At 38.3% G+C, this 15,965-nt stretch overlaps 1 protein-coding gene across 1 annotated transcript in view; it reads right to left on the reverse strand.

The window, feature by feature from the left end:
- LOC103017070 (organic anion transporter 7) overlaps positions 1–15,040 on the reverse strand; it is a 34,895-nt gene extending 19,855 nt beyond the window's left edge. Inside the window, exons 1-2 of the mRNA XM_007174364.3 lie at positions 14,399–15,040; positions 13,610–13,713 (exon numbers count right to left, since the gene is read on the reverse strand). Coding sequence (XP_007174426.2) covers positions 13,610–13,713; positions 14,399–14,800 — 506 coding nt within the window. The 5' untranslated portion in view covers positions 14,801–15,040. The remainder of the gene's footprint in view (positions 1–13,609; positions 13,714–14,398) is intronic.
- Positions 15,041–15,965: the final 925 nt, after the last annotated feature.

Below are 15,965 nucleotides of genomic sequence, written 5' to 3' on the forward strand. Positions count from 1 at the left end.
CTGATGGTTGCTGATGCTGATCATCTTTTCATGTGTCTGTTGGCCATCTGTATGTCTTCCTTGGAAAAATGTTTATTCAGATCCTCTGCCCACTTTTTAATTAAGTTGTTTGCTTTTTTGATGTTGAGTTCTATGAATTCCAGTATATTTTGGATATTATCCCCTTATTGTATGTATCTTCTCCCATTAAGTAGTAACCTTTCATTTTGTTGATAGATTCCTTCCCTGTGTAAAAGCTTTTTAGTTTGATGTAGTCCCATTTGTTTATTTTTACTTTTGTTTCCCTTGCCTGAGGAGACATACACCACCCCCCCTCAAAATTACTAAGACCCATGTCAAAGAGTGTGCTGCTTATGTTTTCTTCTAGAAGTTTTATGGTTTCAGGCCTTACATATAAGTCTTTAATTCATTTTAAATTTATTTTTGTGCTTGGTGTGAGAGAGTAGTCTAGTTTGATTCTTTTGCGTGTAGCTGTCCAGTTTTCTCAACACCATTTATTGAAGAGACTGTCTTTTTCCATTGTATATTCTTGCCCCCTTTGATGAGACTAATTGCCCACATAAATGTGGGTTTATTTCTCGGTTTTCTATTGTGTTCTATTGATCTATGTGTCTGTTTTTGAGCCAATATCATACTGTTTTGATTACCGTAGCTTTGTAGTATAGTTTGATACAAGAGAGCATGATACTCCAGCTTTGTTCTTTTTTCTCAGGATTGATTTGGCTGTTTGGGGTCTTTCATGTTTCCATACAAATTTTAGAATTATTTGTACTAGTTCTATGAGAAATACCATTGGTATTTTGATAGGGAGTGCATTAAATTTGGAGATTGCCTTGGGCAGTATGGTCATTTTAACAATATTTATTCTTCCAATCCTTGAGGACGGTTTATATTTCCATTTGTTTTGTTCTCTTCAGTTTCTTTAATCAGTGCCTTATAATTTTCCAAGTACAGGTCTTTTACTCCCTCAGTTGGACTTATCCCTAGGAATTTTATTCTTTTTGTTGCAATTGTAAATGGGATTGTTTTCTTAATTTTTCTTTCTGATAGTTTCTTGGTTAGTGTATAGAAATGCAACAGATTTCTGTATACGGTAAGTTCCCTACATATGAATGAGTTCCATTCTGAGAGCACATTCCTAAGTCCAATTTGTTCGTAAGTCCAACGAAGTTAGCCTAGGTACCCAACTAACACAATCAGCTGTACAGTACAGTACTGTACTGTAATAGGTTTATAATACTTTTCAAACAAATAATACATAAAAAACAAACACAAAAATAAAGAAAACATTTTTAATCTTATAGTACAGTACCTTGAAAAGTACAGTAGTACAGTAAAACAGCTGGCATACAGGAGCTGGCATCAAGTGAACAGGCAAGAAGAGTTACTGACTGGAAGAGGGAAGGGAGGTGGGAGATGGTAGAGCTGAAAGATCGTCAGCAATAGGAGACTGAGTGCAACCTGCAATTGCACTCATAGGTGACGTTGATGGCACAGCTTCTGGTTCCTTGATAGATTCAATTCTATCTACCCTCTTGAAAAACCAATCCAGTGATGTCTTGGTAGGAGATCTTTTTTTTTTTTTTTCTCATCATAGATGACACAGTAGCACTGGATTGCATTCTGAATGGCTGCTGCAAACTTCATGTACTGTTCTACATTTTGGTCCTGTGTCTCAAAAACTAACAGTGCCTCCTCAAAGAAAGAAAATCCCCTTGCCATCTCCTGCGTCATGAATCTCTTTGGTTCTTCAGTTACTTTTTCTTCCTCTTCTCTCTCTTCGTCCTTTCTCTGGGCACATTCACATCTTTGAAAGTTTGCAACTTACTGTATTAATTTTATATCCTGCAACTTTTGCCAAGTTCATTGATGAGTTCTAGTAGTTTTTTGGTAGCATCTTTAAGATTTTCTGTGAATAGTATCTTGTCATTTACAAACAGTGACAGTTTTACTTCTTCCTTTCCAATTTGGATTACTTTTATTTCTTTTTTCATCTGGTTGTTGTGACTAGGACTTCCAAATCTATGTAAATAAAAGTGAATAAAATTGGTGAGAGTGGGCATCCTTGTCTTCATCCTGATATTACTAGAAATGCTTTCAATTTTTCACCATTGAGCATGATGCTACTTAGCTATGGGCTTGTCACATATGGCCTTTATTGTGTTGAGGTATGTTCCCTCTTTGTTGAGAGTTTTTTTTTTATTATCATAAATGGATGTTCAATTTGTCAAGGTTTTTCTGCATCTATTGAGATGATCATATGATTTTTATTCTTCAGTTTGTTAATGTGGTGTATCACATTGATTGATTTACAGATATTGAACCATTCTTGCATCCCTGGGATAAGTCCCACTTGATCATGGTTTGTGATACTTTTAATGTATTATTGATTTCTGTTCTGATATTTATGATTTTTTTTCTTTCTATTAACTTTGGGTTTTGTTTGTTCTTTTTCTCGTTCCTTTAGGTGTAAGTTTAGATTGTTTATTTGAGATTTTTCTTGTTTTCTGAGGTAAGCTTGTTTAAAACTCCCTCTTAGTACTGCTTTTGTTGTATCCCATAGATTTCAGATTGCTGTGTTTTCCTTTTCATTTGTCTCTAGGTATTTTTAAATTTCTTCTTTGATTTATTCAGTGAACCATTGGTTATTTAGTAGCATTTGTTTAACCTCCACATTCTTGTGGTTTTTGCAGTTTTTTTCTTGTATTGGATTTCTAGTCTCATAACATTGTTGTCAGAAAAGATGCTTGATATGATTTCAATTTTCTTAAATTTACTGAGACTTGTTTTGTGCCCTATCATATGACTTATCCTGGGGAATGTTCCATGAGTACTTGAAAAGAATGTATATTCTGCTGCTTTTTGATGGGATATTCTATATATATCTATTAACTCCATCTGATTTAATGTGTCATTTAAAGCCCTTATTGATTTTCTGTCTGGAAGATGTCTCCATTGGTGTAATTGAGGTGTTGAAGTCCCCTAGTATTATTGTGCCATGTTGATTTCTCCCTTTATGTCTGTAAATATTTCCTTTATGTGTTTAGGTGCTCCTATGTTTTATATATGTATACACACACACACATACATATATACATATATATTTGTGTATATATATATATATATATATATAATTTTTATATCTTCTTCCTGAATTGAGCCCTTGATCATTATGCAATGGTCCTCTTTGCCTCTTGTTACAGTCTTTGTTTTAAAGTCTCTTTTGTCTAATATAAGTATTGCTACTCTGGTTTTCTTTTGATTTCCATTTGTATGGAATAACTTTCTCCATTCCCTCATTTTCAGCCTGTATGTGTCTCTAGATATGAAGTAAGTCTCTTGTAGGCAGCATATATAAGGGTCTGTTTAGGTGTGTGTATCCATTCAGCAACACTATGTCTTTCAACTGGAGCATTTAGTCTATTTACATTTTTAATAATTATTGTTAAGTATGTACTAATTGTCATTTTGTTAATTATTTTTATAGTTCTTTTTTGTTCCTTTCTTCTCTTTTGTTCTCTTCCCTTGTGATTTGATTTTACTTGTGATAGATTTTACTATCTTTATTGTTATCTTTGAATTCATTCCTCTTTGTTTGGGGGGGGTGGGGAGTGCATCTATTATAGGTTTTTGGTTTCTGGTTACCATGAGGTACATATATATCAGTCTCTCTATATGTGTGATTATTTTAAGCTGCTGATCTCTTAAGTTAAATGATTTTAACAACCCTGCATTATTACTCCCCTCCCCCAACAATTATTGTTTTTGACGTCATATTTTACATCTTTTTGTTTTTGGAAACCTTTAAGTACTTATTGCACATAGAAATGATTTAACTAATTTTCTTTTAACCTTTAGCTTTATACCTGGTTCATTTACTACCTTTACTGTATATATGCCTTAACCAATGAGATTTTTCCTTTCACAATTTTCTTGTTTCTTTTTTTTTGAATTTTATTTTATATTTTTTTATACAGCAGGTTCTTATTAGTTATCTATTTTATACATATTAGTGTATATATGTCAATCCCAATCTCCCAATTCATCCAAACCCCCCCCCCCACTTTTCCCCCTTGGCATCCATACGTTTGTTCTCTGCATCTGTGTCTCTATTTCTGCCTTGCAACCCAGTTCATCTGTACCATTTTTCTAGATTCCACATATATGCGTTAATATATGATATTTGTTTTTCTCTTCTGAATTACTTCACTCTGTATGACAGTCTCTAGGTCCATCAACGTCTCTACAAATGACCCAGTTCTGTTCCTCTTTATGTCTGAGTAATATTCCATTGTATATATGTACCACATCTTCTTTATCTGTTTGCCTGTCAATGTAATTATCAATATGTATATTCCTATTACCATTTTCTTAATTGTTTGGTGTTTGTTTTTGTAGGTCCTTTTCTTCTCTTGTGTTTCCCACTTAGAGAAGTTCCTTTAGCATTTGTTTTAGAGCTGGTTGGGTGTTGCCAAATTCTCTTAGCTTTTGCTTGTCTGTAAAGCTTTTGATTTCTCTGTCAAATCTGAATGAGATCTTTGCTGGGTAGAATAATCTTGATTGTAGGTTCTTCCTTTTCATCACTTTAAATATATCGTGCCACTCCCTTCTGGCTTGTAGAGTTTCTGCTGAGAAATCAGCTGTTAACCTTATGGAAGTTCCCTGGTATGTTATTTGTCATTTTCCCCTTGTTGCTTTTAATAATTTTTCTTTATCTTTAATTTTTGTCAGTTTGATTACCATGTGTCTTGGCATGTTTCTCCTTGGGTTTATCCTGCATGGGACTGTCTGTGCTTCCTGGAGTTGGGTGGCTATTTCCTTTCCCATGTTAGGGAATTTTTCGACTATAATCTCTTCAAATATTTTCTCATGTCCTTTCTCTCTCTCTTCTCCTTCTGGGATCCCTATGATGAGAATGTTGGTGCGTTTAGTGTTGTCCCAGAGGTCTCTTAGGCTATCTTATTTCTTTTCATTCTTTTTTCTTTATTCTGTTCCATGGCAGTGATTTCCACCATTCTGTCTTCCAGGTCACTTATCCGTTCTTCTGCCTCAGTTATTCTGGTATTGATTCCTTCTAGTGTATTTTTCATTTCAGTTATTGTATTGTTCATCTCTGTTTGTTTTTTAATTCTTCTAGGTCTTTCTTAAACATTTCTTGCATCTTCTTGATCCTTGCGTCCATTCTTTTCCCGAGGTCCTAGATCATCTTCACCATCATTATTCTGAATTCTTTTTCTGGAAGGTTGCCTATCTCCACTTCATTTAGTTGTTTTTCTGGGGTTTTAACTTGTTCCTTCATCTGGTACATAGCCCTCTACCTTTTCATTTTGTCTATCTTTCTGTGATTGTGGTTTTCATTCCACAGGCTGCAGGATTGTAGTTTTTCTTGTTTCTGCTGTCTGCCCTCTGGTGGATGAGGCTTTCTAAGATGCTTGTGGAAACTTCCTGATGGGAGGAACTGGTGGTGGGTAGAGCTGGGTGTTGCTCTGGTGGGCAGAGCTCAGTAAAACTTTAATCTGCTTGTCTGCTGATGGGTGGGCTTGAGTTCCCTCCCTGTTGGTTGTTTGGCCTGAGGCAACCCAGCACTGGAGGCTACAGGCTTTTTGGTGTGGTTAATGGCAGAGTCCAGGAAGGGTCATGCCAAGGAGTACTTCCCAGAATTTCTACTGCCAGTGTCCTTGTTCCTGTGGTGAGCCACAGCCACCACCCGCCTCTGCAGGAGACCCTCCAGCACTAGCAGGTAGGTCTGGTTCAGTCTCCTATGGGGTCACTGCTCCTTCCCCCTGGGTCCTCATGTGCACACTACTTTGTGTGTGTCCTCCAAGAGTGGAGTCTCTGTTTCCCCCAGTTCTGTCAAAGTCCTGCAATCAAATCCCACTAGCCTTCAAAGTCTGATTCTCTGGGAATTCCTCCTCCCATTGCCGAACCCCCAGGTTGGGAAGCCTTACGTGGGGCTCAGAACCTTCACTCCAGTGGGTGGACTTCTGTGGTATAATTGTTCTCTAGTTTGTGAGTCACCCGCCCCGAGGTTATGGGATTTGATTTTATTGTGACTGCACCCCTCCTACCATGTCATTGCAGCTTCTCCTTTGTCTTGGATGTAGGGTATTTTTTTGGTGAGTTTCAGTGTCTTCCTGTTAATGATTGTTCAGCAGTTAGTTGTGATTCTGGTGCTCTCAAGAGGGAGTGAGCGCATGTCCTTCTACTCCACCATCTTCCCTTTTTATTACAATTTTCTTTTTTCTTATTGTGGTCTTTTCTTTTTCACTTAAAGACTTCCCTTTAACATTTCTTGTAAATCTGGTTTGGTGGTGCTGAACTCTTTTAGCTTTTGCTTGTCTGTGAAACTTTTGGTTTCTCCATTAAATCTGAATGAAAGCCTAGCTGGGTAGAGTATTCTTGGTCAAAAGTTTTTTCCTTTCATCAGCTTAAATATTTTGTGCCACTCCCTCTGGCCTGCTGAGTTTCTGCTGAAAAGATAGCTGGTAGACTTATGGGAGTTCCTTTGTACATAACTTGTTGCTTTTCCTTTGCTGCTTTGAATATTCTCTCTTTATCTTTAATTTTTGCCATTTTAATTACAACGTGTCTTGGTGTGGTCCTCTTGGATTAATACTGTTTTGTACTCTTTGTACTTCCTGGACCAGGCTGTCTGTTTTCTTTCCCAGGTTAGGAAAGTTCTCAGCTATTATGTCTTCACATATGTTCTCTGCCCCTTTCTCTCTCTCTTCTCCTTTTGAGATCCCTATAATGTGAATGTTAGCCCACTCGATGTTGTCCCAGAGGTCTCTTAAACTGTACTTATTTCTTTTTATTGTTTTTTTCTTTTGCTTTTTCTTTTGTTCAGCTTTAGTGATTTCCACTACCCTGTCTTCCAGTTTGCTGATCTTTTCCTCTTTATCACTTACTCTACTGATTCCTTCTAGTGTATTTTTCATTCCAGTTATTGAATTCTTCATCTCTGTTTGGTTCTTCTTTATATTTTCTAACTCTTTGTTAAAAGCTTCTAACTTTTCATTCTGTTCATCCAATCTTCTCTCGATTTCTTTGATCATCATTATGATCATTACTTTGAATGCTTTATTGGGTAGATTGGCTATCTCCACTTCACTTAGTTCTTCTGGGGTCTATCTTGTTCCTTCATTTGGAATGTCTTTCCTCTGTTTCCTCATTTTGCCTAATTTGCTGGGTTTTTTTTTTCTTAACATCTTTATTGGAGTATAATTGCTTTACAATTGTGTGTTAGTTTCTGCTGTATAACAAAGTGAATCAACTTTATGTATACATATATCCCCATATCTTCTCCCTCTTGTGTCTCCCTCCTAACCTCCCTATCCCACCCCTCTAGTTAGACACAAAGCACCAAGCTGACCTCCCTGTGATATGCAGCTTCTTCCCACTAGCTATCTATTTTACATTTGGTAGTGTATATATGTCCATGCCACTCTCACTTCATCCCAGCTTACCCTTCTCCCTCCCTGTGTCCTCAAGTCGATTCTCTTTGTCTGCATCTTTATTCCTGTCCTGTCCCTAGGTTCTTCAGAACTTTTTTTTTTTTTAGATTCCATATATATGTGTTAGCTCTATTTATAATTTGCTGGTTTTATTTCTATGTATTTGGTAGGTTGGTTATGTTTCCTGACCTGAAGAAGTGGCCTTTTGTAGGAGTTGTCCTATGCATGCCAGCGGTGCAATTCCCTTTGGTCACCAGAGCTATATGCTCTAGAGGTGCCCCCTATGTGGGCTGCATGGGTCCTTCAGTTTTTGTGGATGCTTACTGTGGGCAGTATCATAGGAGTTGCTGGTCCCCAGTCCAGTTGGTTGCCAGGCCCTGCCTTGTGCAGAGGCTGCTGGCTGCCGGTTGGCTGGGCTCAGTTATAAGGAGGCTGATGTAGAGTGTTGCATTGTCCCAGGGCTAGTGCTGGCCCACTAGTGGGTGTGTTCTGGTGTGGCTGCTTTTGTGGCCAGTGTTCCAGATCTAGTGTTGACCTGCCGGTTGTTTGGGTCAGTTCCTGACATACCTGGCTGTGAGGTCTGGGTTATTCTAAAGCTGTTTCTGGCCTGTTGGTGAGTGGGGCTGGATCCTGGGGCAGCTGGCTGAGGGACCCAAAGTGCCTTGGAGCTGGTGTTAGCCTGCTGGTGAATGGGCTTGGTCCTGACATGGTGAGCAGTGGAGCTGCCATGGTTCTGGGGCTGGAGTTTGCCTGCTGGTGGGCAGGGCTGGGACCCAGTGGGTCCTGGAGTTGATGCCTGTCCACTGTCATGTGTGTGGCTGGCCCAGGGCTAGTGCTGGCCATCTGGTGGGTGAAGCTGGGTTCCAGATTCTCTGGTTGCAGGGCCCTGGGTGTCCTGTGGCTAGTGATGGCACACTGGTGTGTGTGGCTGGGTCCTGGGTCCTCTTGTGGAAAGGGATGTGTGCTGGGGTTGCTGTGGCCTCAGGGGATCTTAAGGCTGCTCTCTTGCTGGTGGGTGGGGCTGTGTCCCTACATGGCTAGTTGCTTGGCTTGAGGCATCTCAGTACTGGTGTTGACAAGCTGGTGAGCAGGGCCAGGTCCTGGGAGAGGGAGGATTCCAAAATGGCACTAGCCAGCAGCAGTGTCCACATTGTAGAATGAGCTCCCCAAATGGCTGATGCCAGTGTCTATGTCCCCAGGGTGAGTTCCAGTCACTACCTGCATCTCTGGGAGGCTCCTCAAGATCAGCAAGTGGGTCTGACCCAGGCTCCTTTCAAATTTCTCTTTCTGTGCTGCATCGCAGAGCATGTGAGATTTTGTGTGAGCCCTTTAATAGTGGAATCTCTATTTCCCACAGCCCTCTGGCTCTCCTGAAATTAAGCTCTGCTGGCCTTCAGAGCCAAACCTTCTGGGGGCTCATCTTCCTGATGCAGGGCCCCAAGGCTGGGGAGATCAATGTAAAGCTTGGGCCCCTTGCTTCTTGGGGAGAACCTCAGCAATTGTAATTATCCTCCCTGTTTGTGGGTCACCCACCTGGGGGTATGGGTATTGACTATACTGCATCTCTGCCCTTCCTACCTGTCTTGTTGTGGTTGGTTCCTTCTTTATATCTTTAGTTGTAAAAGATTTTTTTCCTGCTAGATTCTGGTCTTTCTTATCAATAGTTGCTATGTAAATAGTTGTAATTTTGGTGTGCCCAAGGGAGGAAGTGAGCTCAGGGTCTTCCTACTCTAATCATCTTGGCCACCTCCCCCAAAACAGCAGTCTTGACTTTCTCCTCTGTATGTGCCTCATTCCCTATTCTCCTTCATCTCACTAAATGGTATCAGCATTCATCCATTTCCTCAGCCTGGACACATAGATATCTTCCTTGACCCTCTGCCACACCATAACCTCCTTCTTAAAAATCTGAAAGCATCAGGAAGTTCTACTGCATTGTCCTCAAATTATGACCCAAATCCAGCTATTTGTTACCATTTCTGTGGTCATCTTCCTAATTCATATTCCCACTATCTTTCCTAAGACCTATTTTGACAGACTTTTGAAATGTCTTCCCTAACATGATTCTGGCTCTCTCAGTTAATTATCAATGGAGATTCAAGAATGAGGTTTAAAATATTGTATTATAATATTCCTCTTAAAAGCCTCTGATGCATACATTTCTGGTTCCAGGAATAAAGGCCTTAAACCCTATTATTTGCCCTCCATTCCCTCAGAAAAGAAATATAATGCAGGTACATACACAAAAAGAAACTACTGGAACATAGGTGAGAGTGAACAAAAGCAGATAGACTGTAACGGGGAGTGTATACTCTCTCAGATAAGAGCAGATGGAGAGCAATATAAAGAAGATCCTGTTTCCATGGCTGTTAGCCTGGAATAAGGTGCAGTCCTCACAGTAAAGTGAAAGAGGTGCATGAAAAAAACCTGCCATCCTGCAATCTGGAGAATCAGGGCACAGATGGTGGGAAACTGGGAACAATGAAAAAAGTGGGGGTTCCAGCAAGGGAAAGTGGTAAAGAGGGGATCCCAAAATTGTGTCTACCATACATCTCCCAGATGGCCCCTGAAACATACACCTGCAGAATAAGTTCAACTAAGGACAAAGATCTAAACTGAGGTCAGAGCTGCTGCATAAGAAATAGTTTTTAGTTTAATTTCAGGCATGAAAATTACTTGCTAAAATGAAGGAATCAGTATTACTGATGAATAATAATGGAAAATAGAATCTTCACAACTTAATATTTATAATATTCAAGATATAATTCAAAATATCTTGATATGTGAAGAACCAAGAAAATGGAACTCATTCCCAAGAGAATGGAAATCTTTCAAATCTTCTCCTGAGATGAGACAAATTTTGGAACTAACCAACAAGGATTTTAAATATCAAAGATCCATTTGATACGATTGATGAACCTACAATTATACATCATTATCCCCCAATGTTCATAGTTTACATTAGGATACACTCTTGGTGTTGTACATTTTAAGGGTTTTGACAAATGTATAATGACATGTGCCCACCATTACAATATCATAAAGAGTAGTTTCACTGCCCTAAAATACCTCTGTACTCTGCCTATTCATTTATTTCCCCCCTTACCAACAACTTATCCTTTTACTGTTTCCATAGTTTCAACTTTTCCAAAATGTTATATAATTGGAATCACACAATATGTAGCCTTTTCAGATTAGCTTTTTTCACTTTGTGATACATATCTAAGGTTCCTCCATGTCTTTTCATGGCTTGATAGCTCATTTACTTTTAGCATTGAATAAGATTCTATGGTTTGATGTATCACAATTTATTTATGCGTTCGTCTACTAAAGGACATGTTGGTTGCTTCCAAGTTTTGGCAATTATGAATAAAGCTGCTATGAACATCCACAGGTAGGTTTTTGTGTGGACATAACTTTTCAACTCCTTTGAGAAAGTTCCAAGGAACATGATTGTTAGATTATTTGCCAAGAGTGTGCTTAATTGTGTAAGAAACTGACAAAATGTCTTCAAAAGTGGCTGTAACATTTTGCATTCCCATCAGCAATGAATGAGAGAGAGTTCCTGTTTCTCCTCATCTTTGTCAGCATTTGGTGTTGTCAGTGTTTTGGTTTTTTGCCATTCTAATAGGTGTGCAGTAGTATATCATTGTTTTAGTTTGCATTTCCCTAATGACGTATGTTGTGGAGCATCTTTTCATATGCTTATTTACCATCTGTATAACTTCTTTGGTGGGGTGTCTTTCAAGTTTTCTGACCATTTTTAAAGTGGAATGTTCATTTTCCTTTTGTTAAGCGTTCTTTGTATATTTTGGATAACAATTCTTTTTCAGGTCTCTTTTGCAAGTATTTTTTCCAAGTCTGTGGTTTGTCTTCTCATGCTCTTGATTAAGTTTCTTTTTAATTGCAGTATAATATATAAAATATGATTTGCTATCTTAGCCACTTTTGATTGTATAGATCACTCACTGGTATTAATTACATTTACAATGTTGTGCAACCATTGTCACTAGCTACTGCCAAAATTTTTCAAAATCCTCAACAGAAACTTTGTACCCATTAAGCAATAACTCTCCATTCCTCTTTCTCCCCATCTTCTGGTATCTATATTCTACATTATTCTCTATGAATTTTCCTATTCTACATATTTTAAATAAGTGGAATCATAAATATTTGTCCTGTTTTTTCTGTCTTATTTTACTTTACATGTTTTCATGGTTTTAGTATGATTCAGAACTTTATTTCCTTTACGGCTGAACAATTTCCATTGTATGTACATATCACATTTTAACCATTCATCTGTTGATGGATACTTGGGTTGTTTTCATTTTTTGGCTATTGTGAATAATGCTGCAATGACATTGTTGTATAAGCTATCTGTCTGAGTTCCTGTTTTCAATTCTTTCTGTTTTATACCTAGCAATGGAATGCTGGGTCATGTGGTTTCCCTAAATTTAGCTTTTTGAAGAACTCCCAAAATATTTGTCATAGTGGTGGCACCAATTTTACCTCCCCATCAGTAATGTACAAGATTCTAATTTCTCTATATCCTTGTGAATACATGTTATTTTCCTTTTTTTTTTTTTTAATTATAGCCATCCTAGTAGGTGTGAAGTGGCATTTTATTGTGGTTTTTGACTTGCATTTTTTAAATGACATCATGTTGAGCATCTTTCTATGTACTTATGCACTATTTGTATAACTTCATAAAAGAAATGTATATTCAAGTCCTTTGCCCATTTAAAAATTGAGTTTTTTGTCTTTTTGTTGTTCAGTTGTAGGAGTTCTTTGTATAGTCTAGATATTAAACCCTATCCCCTTGGTCTATTTGCCTATCTTTATTCTTTATATATGATTTACAAATATTTTCTCCCATCAGATAGGTTATCTTTTCACTTTCTTGATAATGTCCTTTGATGTGCAAAAGTTTTTAATTTTGATGAAGTCCTATCTATATATATTTTCTTTTGTTACTCAGGCTTTTGATGTTATATCTAAGAGTACATTGCCAAACCCAAAGTCATGTAGATTTACACCTGTTTTTTCTTGAGCTTTATAGTTTTAGATCTTATATTTAAGTTGCTGATCCATTTTGTGTTAATATTTATTATGGTTTTAGGCTTTATCACATTCTTTTGCATGTGGATATCCAATTGTCACAGCACCATTTGTTAAATGGGCCGAATTTTACCCATTGAATGGTCTTGGAACCTTTTTCAAAAATCAATCAGCATAGATATATTGTTTTATTTTTATTTCTGCAAGATGAGTAGTTCTGTGTTACAGAACTGTTAGAAATGAACATTCTGACTCTGAACACTTTTATAAGGTACCTTTTATAAGGTCATAAATTCAGAATTCACAGTTTTCACCTGAGATAACAGATGGCATTATGCTAGTAGTGGTAAGGGGCACCTTAATTCCCCATACCCTTTAGAGGAGACAGGCTTGGGTGGTGGCAATGGTTGGCTGTCTAATTCAGAAGTGGTATGGTCAGGCACAGGGTATTCCAATTTCTAATACCACAAATGGTGACAGAAATTGTCATTAGATTAATTACCTTACATGGTTGAAAATTTTACCTTTAAAGTAATGTTTCAGCAAAAATAAAAATCAAGGTCATTGGAATACACCACCAAGACACTTTGCTATGTATAACACAGGTTTCTTAGGAATGTCTACCCATCACACTTGAGAAACAGGGACATGATGACCTTGCTCTGAAAATCCACAAGCATTCAGCTAAGAGAGACTGAACAGGGCCCCCTGCCTAAGGCATGCAACACTGTTTTCCATATTGTATCATTGAACAGGTTGAATCTCATGATGTGAAACATCTTTCTCTCTGTTCCCATAGGTACCTCTTTCTCATCTTTATAAACCACATGTTGTGGCACCTCTGTTCTAAACCTCATCCTAAAATGCTCCCATATCTGATGGAGATGTTTCTGTATCCCATACACAGTGCTCACAGCTGATAAAATAGCCCTCGCCACATGGACTGTAATTCTCCATTTGTTTGTGTTTCTAGATATCTGGGGAGCAAGGAAGCCCCAGGGCAGTGTAATTTGCCATAAGTGTTTCTTAATGGAAGAATGACTCATGAGTTCATGAAAATACCTGAGTAAAGAGAGCTGTGATCCAGAGACACTCACCTGTCTGATAAATGGCCATATATGATGCTTCCCACCAGCATTCCAGCCATGAACAAGAATTTGACCATTGACTTTAGTGACTGAGATTCACATACCAGGTCCCACTGGAAGAGAAGGAAACCAACAAAGGAGAGCTCCACAACTTATAACCCCTCAGTGGAAACCTGATTGAAACAGTTTAAATGATTTACACGTTTCTTTATTTCAGCCCCTTTTTCCTCTCCAGCTTCCTTTTTTACTTTAGTTGACTTTTATCATTCAGATATCAACTTAAACATAACTTCCTTTAGGAAGCCTCCTCTAAACCTGTTGGTTATATTGATGCCTTTTAAAATTCCATAATAAGTGATTCTCAAACTTGGCCACAGAGTGCAATCATTTGAGGAGCTTTAAAAATTTACTGATGCCAGAATTTCATTACAGATCTTCTCATACGGTTGCTCTGGGGTACAGTGCTTGGAGATTTTGATCAATATCCCTGATATTTCTAATTTTCAAGCCAGGCTGAGCATTACTGACCTTTTAAACACATCGCATAAATTATTTGCTTAACCTTTGGTCTTTTAAAAATAAAAGCCATATAATAGCAAGGTCACATCTAATTTTGAGTTCATTAGACTCATTAAATATATAGGTGTCTGGCATTCAGTAAAGAAGTAATTAATATTTGCTGAAAGAATGAAGAATGAGCCCCTAATAGTGACTAAAATGTCTAGAAGTTTGTTCATTACTCTGTTACCCTTAAACACCCAGACCATGCACTCATAAGATGTAAATGGGGCCTCTTACCTCAGTCACCACAGTGGAGGAGAAGGAGCTTTGGTCATACACCCAGCCATCCACACAGGGTTCTGTGTCCAGATCACTCATGTCGGGGAAGGTCCCATTCAGGTGAAGGAGCTGCCACTGGGGGAGGAGGAAGCGACGACACTTCTCGGGCCTCAGGTTTGAGTCCAGTGGGATGGAGATTCTCAGGAGGGTGTCTTGGCTGAGGGTCCCAGTGCCATTAGCAGAGTCAGTGTCATTGTCAAGGATGTGAACCCAGCAGCGATGACCAGGAACAGCTGCAGTGAAGTTCTCCAATAGAATATGAGGGTACACTATGAGGCTGGAGATACAAAGGAAAACCATCTGAAGGATCTGGAATCTCCCCAGGCCTCCAACTTGATCCAGGAGGTCCTGAAAGGCCATTGAGCTGAGCAGTGATCCCCAAGGGGAGGCAAAATGACTGTTTAGAGAAGTTCAAAGGGAGGCGAAGCTTCCTCTCACTATGTCACACACTAAGTGTGTATTGATCCTGATCTCAGTGTAAGCTCAATGGGCCCTGTCTCACCTTCACAACAAGGCCATGGAAGCTATTTCTCCAACTTGTTTGGGGATCAGGTCGGTAACTGTCTTCTTTAAAGTCACAGAGAAATATTTTGCTGAGATGCTTCCAGCAATTGACAAAACTGTTTAAAGGTCTACTTTGTGAAAATTCTTTTTGTCAGCAGTGTCCCAAAGTGACATCGGACTTTGAGCTACACATCTGTAAATAAAATAAAATAAACCTGCTACATGGTTTGCAGTCCCTTTCAGAACATGTCATTTGTCAGACTCGAAAGTGAAACGTTTTTTGTTTTTCTGTGAAAAGTACTGAAAGTAAGTGCTTTGCTTGCTTAGTACTGAATTTTGATTAAAAGAGTTAATGAAAATAGTCCTGAGTTAATTTAAAGCAAGTGAAATATGATACAATATTTTTCTTTTGGTAAATGACATTATTCTGCTCAAAGTCAAATCAAACCATAATTTCACATTGAAAATAAATTACTCAAAATGGGGGCAGGGTGGGTAGTGATGGAGGGCAGAGGGCTAAGTCAGTGGTAAGTGCATAGAGAAGTTTATTTTTTACAGGCTTACAGATTCATTCAGATAATATTTGTGAGGACCTTTTCTGTTCTAGGAACACAGTGTTGTGCTAGACAAGGTCTTTAAGTGTAAGACTATGGTGAGTAAGGGAGAGGTATGTAAATAACTACAATCTGATATTATAAAACATATATATGGTAAATGCACAATGTGCTATGGAAGAATTGAAGAGCAACATAGGAAAAATGTCACCTTTGTTAACATTAAATCTTCCATTGAAAATTCTTTTGAAGCCTTATTGTGGTATAATTCATATAACACATAATTCTCTTTAAAATATACACTTACATGGATTTGATTTGTTCCCAGTTGTGCATCCATGACTACGCTCTCATTACAGAACATTTTTGTCACCACAAAAGAAACCTGTACCCACGAGGAGTCACACTCCATTCCCCACTTTACCCCTAACTCTTAGCAACCACTAATCTACATCTGTCTCTATGGA

Source organism: Balaenoptera acutorostrata, chromosome 9, assembly GCF_949987535.1.
Source record: "Balaenoptera acutorostrata chromosome 9, mBalAcu1.1, whole genome shotgun sequence".
In the NCBI taxonomy this organism is placed as follows: Eukaryota; Metazoa; Chordata; class Mammalia; order Artiodactyla; family Balaenopteridae; genus Balaenoptera; species Balaenoptera acutorostrata.